This window comes from Perissodus microlepis, chromosome 23 (assembly GCF_051167445.1).
Source record: "Perissodus microlepis isolate ML-2025 ecotype Zambia chromosome 23, ASM5116744v1, whole genome shotgun sequence".
Classification (NCBI taxonomy): Eukaryota; Metazoa; Chordata; class Actinopteri; order Cichliformes; family Cichlidae; genus Perissodus; species Perissodus microlepis.
Window position 1 is genome coordinate 9,237,199 of NC_140482.1, and position 12,154 is coordinate 9,249,352.

Consider the following 12,154-nt stretch of genomic DNA (forward strand, 5'->3'; position numbering starts at 1 on the left):
CCATGAAGAATTATGGAAGTTTTAAAGGCAAAATGGGCCTAATCTGGTAATAATAAGTGTATGTATATGTAGTAACATCCTAAATTGAATACCATAATCTTTTGGATGGAAAATTATGTAAGGTGAATTTCTGCTAATTAGTACAGCTGCTTGCTTTGCTAGTAAACACAACATAAAACAAGTTAACACATTGTTCAAGTGACAGTTGGTATAATATTTCTGGCCTTTCATGTCGTTAGCTATTTTAAAAAGAAAGCGTGCAAGGAAAACATTGAGATTTTACCACGCCTCAAAGGAAAATCATTGTTCATTTCTTACAAACATTACATAGCCAGACAGTTTGCAGATGGACAGAAGAACCAACAAATCAATTCAAAATTATACAAATATATCTGTCACATTTTGCCAGCATGCATATCACAAAAGGGTGAAAAAATGTTCTCAAACCAATTATATAAACAGAATTTAAACAACAAGTAGCCTGGTTTGTTTGGCAGATGGCATCGGAGTCTGGATCCAGACTGTGCAATGGATCGTTTCTTAAAGTTTATTCAGCACAGGCTAGACAGTAAGGCTGTTAACTTAGAGGCTGATTAGCCCTGAAAGTTGGTAAAGTGTTCATGGAACAGAACAATTATTTTATTTGGATAATAAGACATAAACGTCTCATTTTGAGCAGTCATTATACACAAGCCTAAAGTGCTCTGTATTTTTATGAGCACACGCTTGTCTGTATACAGATTTCACTGTGTTTGAGTGCTTGACTGACCCTTTTAATGTTAACACATTTACCAGTGTTAGAAACACTTCATCCATAATGCATTCTGACCATAAAGCATCCCAGTGACTTCCATTGTGGATTCACACAAGACCACAGGAACAAAAACTGATCAGTAATTATAGCAATGTGAGGTAGAAGAGGAGGAGGTGTAGTAGTGGGGGTAAAAATCGGTTCAATGCTGATGAACATTTGAGCATTTCTACATGCCTGAAGGAATTCCATTAACCACTCTGATTAAAGTAATCATTGGAGCCATCGGTGCCTGTCAGATGCCATCCCTGCCCTCTCAATTACCCAGATCTCCTTGAACTCAATTGCTCACATCATCAGGGAGACCGAGTGGCAGGAATGCAGCGAGGCAGCGCTGAGGATGAGGCATCTTCAGCAGGGGGTAGGTGAGGCATCGCTCGAGCATATGGAAAATGTCCACCCTCTCTATCTGTCTCCGTATAGAGCGGGCAGCCACGCATTGGCCTAATTATCATTTAAACATGTTGTTGCAGCGTCAGGTGGTAAACTAAAAGAGAGACAATGCATACAAGCTTAAAATAATGAAGCACTTGCAGTGGTATCAAACACATGGCTTTGGCGCCATATGTGGCCTTCCAGGGGGGCTAATTCAGCCAACTGGATGGCCTTCAGATCTAGTCACTGTTTAAATAATAAAAGCCAATAATACTACTGTTTACTTATGAAAAATTTACATTTTATAAAGGCACAAAACCTTTAAATGTAATGTACCTGTAATGACAGGTACATTACATTAATGTGAAAAAGAGACGTAATGATTGATTAACTGAATTATTTTTTGCTAATTTTGTTTAAAAAAAAGCTTATTAAATGTGGACATGAGTTTGACACCCCCCTTTCATATGATAAGAAACAAAAATAATAATTTCATCAAAATAACACTTATTTTTAATCACTTTTGTCAATGTTTTTTTTCATCAGGCCAGCAATTCAATAATACAATCCTTCAAATTAAAAGCCTTACGAAAAAAATATTAAAGAAAGAAGGAAATCATCAACTGTATCATCAAAAAAGTTGATGTGAATTTGTGTTGTTTGAGCTCTCAGGATTTGAAACAAAATGATTCAGCATTAGCCATTCAAATATTAAATATTTTTAAAACACCATTTGCTACATATTCATTTAAATTTTCTACACCGTTTTGGCCTAACAAAATTAAAACAAAACAAAACAAAGCAAATACATCTTTTTTTTGCTTTTTTAACACAACACATTTTGACAAGCCATTCATTTGCATAAGAGCTCATTAACACATAAGCAAGACAGTCTTTATAAGTTTTGACAATTACTTTGTGGTAAATTTAATTCAAAATTAAAGTATACGACAGGTAAAAGGGCTGAAACCTAATATTTCTACTGAACACTGTTTTTGTTATGTACGTGAATCTACACACATTCCTTATGTATAAGCAATTATGTATAATCAAGACTGTCTTCATTGTTTTTGACAATTGCTTTGTTGTAAATTTGATTCATTTCAAATAAAAAAAAGACTTAAAAACAATAAAAAGTATGAGGGCTTAAGGCCAATGCTTTCATTTCTACTTTGTATTAAATCCTGAATTTGTGGAATGCTTTGAATTTTTTGTTGCTTACATGTAAATATATAAAACGTCTTGAAAAATTATTCTTATGCATAACAACTAATACTGCATAATCAAAGTTTTTACTGTTTATTGAAGTCCTGGCTTTAATGTACTTGAATACTTTAATTTCTGTTTATATGATTTAGTCAATAAAATTGTTCAGAAGCAAACTAAACAGTACATATTTTGCATTATGGACACTTAAAAGGCAACATGATACATATGCAGTACACAAAGAGGAACTGGAACTGAAGGGGGCCTTGAGCTTTCTTTTGCCCCTGGGCTCTGTAGTAGGTAAACGTGGCCCTGTGTATGTGTAGCATCAAGCTGATTTTATTTACCATAAACACAAAACTCTGCCAGTGCCATCTGATCAGCTATGAAATATAATCTTAGCATAAGTCTGCTAAATCAAATCCAGAAAATGTTTAATTAGCCGGGTATTTTCATACACTGTTAGAAAATAATTGCCTCCAACTTAAAGTCCATGTACCGAAAATAGCAGAATGATGAGCCAACAACTTCACGCAGCTTGGACGGGTTTCACGCGCTGTCCCACTCTGATTCAACATTGATTAACTCTCAAATGGTGTGAAAGCAGAAGGAGAGTGTCTCTCCCTCTGCTTTTAGTTTTCTGAGGAAAAAAAAATCTTTTAAACAAACTTAACCAGTGTCTTCTGAACTTTCCTTGCTGCAAGCAAAGCAAAAGAGTGAGGCCTCTGTGACAGCTACATCTGCACCTACATCACGCCTTGTGTTGCATCAGCCCTGCATCAGATTCCACACGGTGAGTTTTAGCCATAAATCATGGGGGCTCGTGTGTAGCATGAAGCAACACATTTGGAGATATTTCACCTTAGAGCTTCTTTCCTCATCTGAATACAAATATTGACCACTGCAGAAATCGTACTGTTTGTGTGAGGGATTATTGCTGAAAAACTTCCACAGCCGCTGAATGCACTATATAGAAGCCTGATAGAAGGCTATAGACTAAATAATCCGGGAAAGGATAATAATAATAAACTCTTTGTCCTTCCTTGATGCATCCATTTGTGTACCTAGAGGCCATTGGCTGGTTAAAAGCATTATTTCAACTGGAAGTAGTCCCCCCCCGCCATTCCCCTCTATCACTACGCACACACATGTGCACATTATAGCCTCCTGCAGTGGGATTCTCAGTGCATCCATCCCCCAATTACACCGGGACAGAGTGATAAACGTCCACATTGGGAGTTTGGGCTAGAGAGATGTGCATATGCACGCATATGGTATTAACAAGCCCATTTGGAATACATGATTCAGTGATTATGTAATTGTGCTAAAGCGTTTTTGTTTTTGTTTTTTTTTTCATTTTTCTCTTGAACGTAGCCAAATAATCCTGAAAAATACAATACTATGAATATTATAATAATAATAAAACAGATAAAAAGAAAAAGAGCCATCTGCCCGCATTTTAAACAATTTGTCAATGCACTGCTCAGATCCTTGTTGAACCTCAGTAAACTATAAATGATTTCCTCTTTCAACATTGGCATCAGAAAAATAAATAATGTCAAAAATTGTCAGTACTGCGACATCCCATAGGCCACTAATACTGGGCAACTGCACGCACTTCTTGGCTATGATTCACATCCCCTGCTACATGTATGACACATCCACAGTTACACTCAGTTCCAGGACTCCTCATCTCCCAAATGGTGCCTTCTGTTCTCATTCTGGGCTTCTATGAAAAGCTCTAACAAAAGAAGAAGACCCAGAGCATTGGATTTTTTCCCTTTTTTGTCATTGAGAAAAGGCAGCTGGCACCGCATAGAAAACTCAGTACAGTTAAATACCGTAAAATAGACGTTTTCTACAGGGAAAAAGTCGATTAAAATAATATAAATTCATAGTTATTCCTTTTGAGTTCAGAATTAAGTGTCGCATTAAGGTGTCTGATGTGGCACAGTCCCCCTCCCCGACACACACACACACACACACACACACACTTCTTCCATTCTTTTGATTCCTCTCCAGAAAGATCCGTGCCCATCTCTGTTCTGGAACACTGAATTCCTAAATGGTGACGCTTGCTGCACACTGAAAATGGTGGCACAGTGCATCCTCTGCATTTTTAGAGATCTACTTTGCATATTGGATTTAAGTGGGTCAAGTGAGAAGTCAATTAACAAACAAGCACTTGAAAGACCGGAGAAAAAAAGCAGATTTTGAACATGTTTTCTTATATTTTTAAACTTCTTGACTTACAAAACTGTTTGCATATCAAACAAACCTATTACGTTTCGACACCAAAAACATAATCCAGCACATCTTTATGTTTCATACCCGCTGACTTTGCGAAGATGTTAAATGATGTTTATATAAAACACCTGCTCATCCATTGACAGACGACAATGTGGATTATGTTGTCGCGGTATAATTGCAGAAGGCCAGCCTTACATAATGGTCATTGATTAATACCCATTGATTTCAATTCTCACTGACGACGCAACCTCCCCTTTAAGTGGAGCACGTATACACTGTCTTTATCTTCTTTGACTGAGTGCACACCATAGTCTGATCTGGTCAGGCGATATATTGTTAACTGATTATGGCATAAAACAACTTTTAGCTGTGGGAAAACTCTCTTGATTGCACATCTAAAACCCACATGCTGAACCAAAAACCCAAATGGCCTCATTCCACCTTCAGTTTCCGCATAAGCACATTATATGAACCTGACATCATGTTTATTTGATGACAATAACATAGTTTGGTCAATATAGTGCAATAAGTGCAAAGCAATCAAAACAAAAGAAACCCATAATCGATAGAGAATTTGCCAATGATCGTATAAAAATAGGTGTTACATTGATTAAAATGCCAGTATTACACAACATAATTAATACTTCAAATATCATTTATGAATTTTCGTTTTGAGAACATATCAATCCTACATATTAAGAATGAATAGCCATATTCATTTTTAATATAATAATCTCCTTTATGAGAGCTCATTGAAGGCTAACTTGCCTTCCATTTCCAAAAAGTGCAGAAAGCATACAAAGACACTTCTTTTTTCTTTTTTTTTTCATCTTCTTCAAATGACGCAGTCTGTTTTGGACATTGGGGTGTGCCACTTTCCGAGAAACAAAAGAAATGAAAAACAAAAAAGGAAAAAGAAAAGCCACTTTTACAATGCAGAGCTACAGTAAATGAAACTAGAAACATAAGCCTTTTTCCGGAGGATGATGGAGGATGATGACACAGGTAATACTGATGAAGAATCAAAAGTTTTGAAAAGACATGGCAGATTATATCAATAAATACTTACTTACAGACTACAGCAGAAAATAGTCCTACACAGTTTTGATGATCTGCTGTACAATGTGTTGGGTTTTTTTTGTTGTTTGTTTGTTTTTTTCTTGTATGTCCAGGTGTGATTTTTATAAACATTTCTTTTTCTGATTCACAATATATCTTATGTATGGTTATATTCCTGAAAATGAAGTTGGGTAAGATTTACCTGTACACTTACATTTTTGTGTGTTATTCAATCTTCACCATAGAAAAATAGATTTTGCATCATCAGTTAAGCAATTTTGTTCATCCATGTCTCGAGAAAGCTGTATCCATTCCTGTAATGTCATGTTTCTGAAATAAGAATAAGATTGTTCGGCACACCCCGTTTCAACTCTTTCTCTTTTGCTTGTTTGTATTTGTGCCAAGGCACCCTAGAAACTGAGCCACTGTTTCAAGGAGGGTCGAGAGAGAAAATGCTTCATTATGCTCACGACTCTGTTGCTCAGAACTGGCTAAAGGTGGTCTGTTTCTCAAGAACTTCGAGGTAATCAGGCTCAGACTGCAGTTTAGCTTTTAGCTCCAAATACTCATTCCTGTTGGGCTCGACATAAACAGTACTGGGTGCTGTGCCATAGAGCACTGTTTCTCTTATTCTCTCCGGGTGCAAGAACTGACGTCTGACATCAAAATTTGGGTTGTACGTGTACGACACGGGCCCCGTATACTTGTACTCTAAATTGGCCCCTGCTGGGATTGACGGGATGGACTGGTGGGGTGACTGCTTATCGGGTTCAAGGATCCCTCTGAAGAAATGGTCTGCATCCTGCACAGGGGAAGGGTTTTCACGTGGCTCGATGGTGCTAACACTGTATGAAGGGCTCCTCATCGTACTACTGTCCCTCTCATCATCTGGGGTACTCCTGTATGTGACCTTGAGCTCATGGAGGTCACGGTAATCCTCCACTGTGTTCCCCTCCCTTGACCTGTAAATGGGATTTTTGCACATATGGCCCATTGGATGGGGGATATATTCATATACATGACCAGCCGGGGCCTTAACTTTAGGTCCAGAGCGGTTGCTGTAGAGGCTGTACTGCAGGTTAAAAGAGCTGACGTCGGAGTTGTTAGTGCTAGTACGGTCACTCTGTGACTTTTTACGCTTTTTCATGACCACAACAAAGAGCCCCGCGGCCACAAAGACAGACATGATGAAAACAAGCAGGAGGCTGAGGATAAGGACGGAGAGGGGGACGGTGCTGCCAGGGGGTTCCAACCTCCGAGTAGCACCTGTGGTGACAACGTGTTCGTCCATGGGCTCCTCCGTAGGTGGAGTCGGCGAGACATAGGCTTCGGAGTAATCTGGGCAGAGCTGCTCTGACGGGACAGAACGCAGGTCCATTCCTGTGTGGCGTTTTGGCGTCTTGCACACGACCTCATTAACCACAGTGCCTGCACTGAGCTGCTCGAGCCATATCTTCATCCCCACTATGTCGCAGGAGCATTCCCAGGGGTTCTCAAACAGATCTATCTGCAACAGCAGCTTGAGCTGATCCAAAACACCACTCACGGGGAGGTTTTGGAAATGGTTGTTACGCAGATTAAGCCTAGACAGGGAGAGGCTGGAAAAGATGCCCGCAGGTAAAGTTTTTAGGAGGTTGTTGTTCAGGAAAAGCAGCTGCAGATTAGGGAGATAGCGGAAAGTGCCCGCATCGACCTCCTTGATTTTGTTGTACTCTAAATAAAGATATTGTAAGTTCTGCAAACCAAAAAACATTTCTCCTGTGAGCCTGTCCATGAGATTACCATTCAAATACAGCCTACGCAGGTTGGTTAAATCCCCAAAAGCCCGGTCGTGGATCAGAGTTATCCTGTTGTTTCCCAGGTGAAGCAAATCCAATCCAGTGGCGTCGACAAAATCTGATCTCCGCACCACAGGGATGTAATTTCCAGTGAGATACATTTTTTTAGGATTGTATGGCTTGGGTTTTAGGTCAGAAATGCTTTCAATCTTTCTCTCTTGGCAGTTGACATTTAACCCAATTTCAGATATCTGCAGATTACATGTGCAGGCAGTGGGGCAGTCCAAAGGCACAGGAGATTTGGTCTGAAAAGCAATGATGGGGCCATAGTTGTATGGATTGCCGCCAGGTATTCGGGAGGTGGGCTTTAACCTGGTTCTGTTCAATTGCCGTGTGCCCTTGGTAGGCCTGGAAGAAGACCTTAAAACAGCCGAGGAGGTGGCAGAGGCTGTGACAGCGGCTGGTGTGGTCTGGTAGTATCCATTAGTGCTGCTAGGCGGCGCAGGCCTGACTGTGTCTTCTAGGGGTCTTCGTGGGCAGAGCTCCTGCTTTGACACCTCATCCAGGTCTCTTCCATGGAGCCTGAATGGCGTCTCGCACACCACTTCTCCCACCAGAGCTGTGTAAGCTATACTCTCCAGCCAAGCCTTCAGAGCAATGAGCTCGCAGGAGCAATTCCACGGATTCTCCTCCAGTTGTAATTCCACAACTTTGTCCATGTGCTCTAGGAGGCCAATATAGGGGAACATTTTTAAGCGGTTCCCTCTCAGATCCAAGTGCGTAAGGGGGACATTCCGGAAGATGTTGGGAGGAAGGGCAGAGAGCAGGTTGTCATTCAGAATCATCACTGTTAGTTGGTGTAGTTTGCTCAGGGCGTTGGACTCTATGTTTGTGATGAAATTATAATCAATCTGTAGGTATTCCAAGCTCTCAAGTCCTTTAAAGGTTTCATCTCTCAGAACTTCTATCTTGTTGTTATTCAGGTGCAACCTTTTTAATCCCTGGAGTCCATTGAAGGCACCCGACTCTATCTCAGAGATATCATTGTTCCCCAAGTGCAGGATGGTCACCCCGGTGTAATTGATGAAATCATCGACCGACAGCTTCTTCAGGAGGTTCCCCGTGAGCAGGAGGTGGTACATGGAGTACTGGACAGGGCTGATCTCCGTCAGCCTGATGATCCCCCGGTTCTCGCAGCTCACCGTCAGGATCCCTTCCTTCTCCTCGCACGTGCACAGGTTTCGGCAGATCTCCCCATAATTGTCATACATCTCAACCAGCCTCAGAGATGATGCAATCAGAAGTATTATTTTTAGGATCCAGATATGCATTTTTCCTGGGAGAGGATGCCCCAGCTCACTCAAGTGCAGTACCAGTATGAGGTGTCATCTAAGGAGGGGAGAGAAAAGGACGAGTTGTGTTTTACACAGCATGGGCACAGGTGCAATATTTACAGAAATGCAAATTTGCTCACTCAGAAGAGCCTAAACGAGCAAACATTAGATGTATTCATCACACACACACACACATACACACACGCACACATATTTTTCCAATATGCAGATGTGTTATGTCGGCATCATTTTGATTTTGAAAGTGGCAGAAAACAAGTTGCGTGTTTAACAACTGCATGCATAAAGAATGTTGTATTTAAATTAACACAAATATCCGCTATTGGACGGCCACTGCGCATTTTTTGATAGCTCGCCTGAATTCCAATCCATCTTGTTAGAATAAGAAGAAGAAAAAGAAGAAGCTATCGCCATCCACCGTTTGCAGACTCGGAGATTCGAGTATTTGTTAACAAATGACAGTGGAAAAACGACAAACGACACTTCTTGTCAGGTAATCTCGAGTCACATTCCTTGTGAGATGGGTGATTGTTGCATTTACGGTCTCTGTTATTATTATTATTATTATTATTATTATTATTATTATTATGTGTAAATGTTTGTTTGTTTGTTTGTCTTTTCCTTTGAGGATTCAAACGCACATTAAAACCTCGAGGATGAACTCCTGTCTCCGAACTACAAAGATACCTCACTCACCCCCCATACCCGACGACTTGGGGAAACTGTCGGATCCCTTCTCTCCACCTCCACAATATGAGGATGAAAGACGGGGGGGTGGTGGTGGGGGGGGGGGGTTTATTCCTGTGCTATGATTAAAAACCGTCCTCGGTGCGAATAAAAATAAAATGCCGGTTCCCTGATACCAATCGACAGGGAGAAGCAGACAGTCCTCATCTCTGTAGAAACATGGATACACATATATATATCCGGCCTGCCATAGAAAATGTGAATATGAGCCTACAAGGCGACAGTCGCAGCCCTTCTTCTTCTTCTTCTCCTTCTTCTGCTGCTGCTGCCCACGGGCGGAAAAAAGAGGAAAAAAAGAAAAGAAAGATTGAAAAGAAAGAAAGGAGAGGAGTTGATCAAAGGCAAATCTCGCGGAGGATCTCTGATCCAAACTACATTTTGACGTGGAGTAAATAATTCTATAATCAAGTATTATGTATGGCATCTGCTATATAGAAGGTTACAGATCTCTCTCTCTTTCTCTCTCCCTCTCTCTCTCCGCCTCAGACGCGCGCGTGCAGACACGCGCGCGCGCGTGCACAGCAGACGCACACATTTGGGTCTGTGTGCGTTCCTTAAAAGAGCACAAAAAGCCCACACATCGCTCCATAAATCACCCCCTCCCTCCCCCCAAAAATCAAAATAAAATAAATAAGCGCAATTTTAACGCACGCACACAGGTAGTCTACTCCACCACTGAGGTGTCAATCAAAATGTTTGAAATATTTCAGTTTAACACCATTTCAAATAAATAAATAAATAAATAAATATTTGTTTCTAAAAGCCAGGCTCACGGAAATAATGGAGATATAACTTGGAACGCCAGTGCATCAGCGCGCCTTGTCTTTGCAGAGCATCCGTGTGCGGATGCAGCAGGCTTTTTTAAAAAAACGGGATGCTCTAACTGGAGCGCAGAAATGCGGGCTCTGTGCTTGTTAGTGGCACAGCGGCCGCAGACACCTTTCTTAAAAGCATCTTTAAATCCGGGATCAACTTCAGTAATGTGACTGAGGGTGGAAGCAGGTTTCAGCACCACGGAGAGATCCCCCCCCCTCCACACACACACACACACACACACACACACACACACACACACACAGATACACACTCACCCCTCCTCCTCCCAATAAAAAAAAGAATACGTTAAAAAGGCATAACGTCTCAGCTGAGACAAGCAGTTAAACCAAAAGAAAGGGGGGGAAAAGAAAAGAAATCAGGGTTTTCTTACCGTGCTGATTCCGGTAAACGCCAAAACATGCCGAAAATCACGGCTGTGTCCGGTCTTTTCCCCCCAGCCTCAGTGAAAACATGGAATTCGTGATTTCACTGTCCGCCCTTCAGCCGGTGGTTAAAAAAAAGAAAAGAAAAAGGAGGAAAAGAAAAAAAAAGAAAAGAAAGAGGAAAGAAAAAAAATCAAGTCAAGTCTCCGCGGTGTTTAGCTCCATAAACCAGGCATGGACGAGCGCGGGTAACGTTCTCATTCACGCCGATGATGTGACAGCCGGCGCGGCGAAACGGGCTCCGGTGCTCTCCCAGCGCCGACTGAAATTAGCAGTGTCATCTCGGAAAAAGAGCCAAAACCAAAGTTGGAACATGGTCGGGAGGCGAGGGGGGCGAATAAAAACGCGGTAATCCCACATCAGACAGGACTTGCCGCATGCATTTTAACTGTGACTTTCATCCATGCGCACTGACGAAGGAAGCGGCTCAGAGAGAGGCACGAATCCCCCCCACCCCTGTCTGCTGCCAGCGGTGCGGCTCCTATCAGTTTATGTATAGATCTGCCCAAGGTCTCTTTATTTCAATTGCCAGTGCGTCCAAATCGACCGGAGATCAATGTTCCTCCAGTTGCCGCCTCGGCTGCGAGAAGCCGATCCCCCCCTTTCCTCTTCTCCTTCTTCTTCTTCTTCTGTTTTCTGCAGTTCTGTTGCTCCTGCTCATAGGATATCCTATGTACGCGCGCGCTTCATCTTTCCACCCAACGTTGTCAACTAGTGGAACTTGATCTCGGTTGGTTGGTGCAAACCAGCCCGTGCCCTGCAGCGAAGGACGTATTATGAAATAATTACCATAGCATGACAGTGAAAGTCACTCGTGAAAATGCATAAATCCCCCCCAATCTCAGAGACTGTCACAGCACGGAAATGAAAAGCAATTTAATGCGCGCAATAGTCTTTAAGGGGGGTGGTTTAGGAAGGGGAGGAGAGGGGGGGGGAGGTGGGTGCAAGCTGTGGTAATGTGGAGGAGGCGGGCTGGTGGTGCTGGGGATGGGTGATGATGATGATGATGTGTGTGTGTTGGGGATGGGTGGGGGGGTGGAAAAAGAGGGAGGCTGGAGGAAGAAGACCCGTAGAGGGCAGCATAATGATGAAAAAGGCTTCTTGGCAGGACTTGCATTCTCAGGCTGCACTTTGTAACTCGCTGTCTTGTGATTTAGCTGCAACAACCATTTGATTTGTCACTCAGCAGCGATTTAGCTGTTATCCACCAAGCCTTCCTCCATGCTTTTGAAAGTCACAGCTGGACACAGTGGGAGCTCTTCATTTGTCATTAAATGGCCACAGTACCCCCCTTGATTTCCTTTTTTAGAGAAGTTG

The 12,154-nt window shown here is 41.9% G+C and overlaps 1 protein-coding gene across 2 annotated transcripts; it reads right to left on the reverse strand.

The window, feature by feature from the left end:
- Nucleotides 1-289: 289 nt before the first annotated feature.
- Nucleotides 290-11,741, reverse strand: slitrk5 (SLIT and NTRK like family member 5). Of its 2 annotated transcripts, none has more exons than XM_084921339.1 (2): nucleotides 10,786-11,741; nucleotides 290-8,868 (listed from the first exon to the last, which is right to left on the reverse strand). In XM_084921339.1, exon 2 carries the CDS (start codon nucleotides 8,808-8,810, stop codon nucleotides 6,183-6,185), a length of 2,628 nt encoding a protein of 875 aa, XP_084777465.1. In that variant the 5' UTR covers nucleotides 8,811-8,868; nucleotides 10,786-11,741; the 3' UTR covers nucleotides 290-6,182. The 2 variants fall into 2 exon arrangements, with proteins under 2 accessions (XP_084777465.1, XP_084777466.1); XM_084921340.1 differs by lacking the exon at nucleotides 10,786-11,741 and adding an exon at nucleotides 9,528-10,038.
- Between the last annotated feature and the right edge of the window lie 413 nt (nucleotides 11,742-12,154).

Coding starts and splice junctions, on each gene's coding strand:
- slitrk5 (XM_084921339.1), bottom strand. CDS start 8,810: ATGCATATCTGGATCCTAAAAATAATACTTCTGATTGCATCATCTCTG.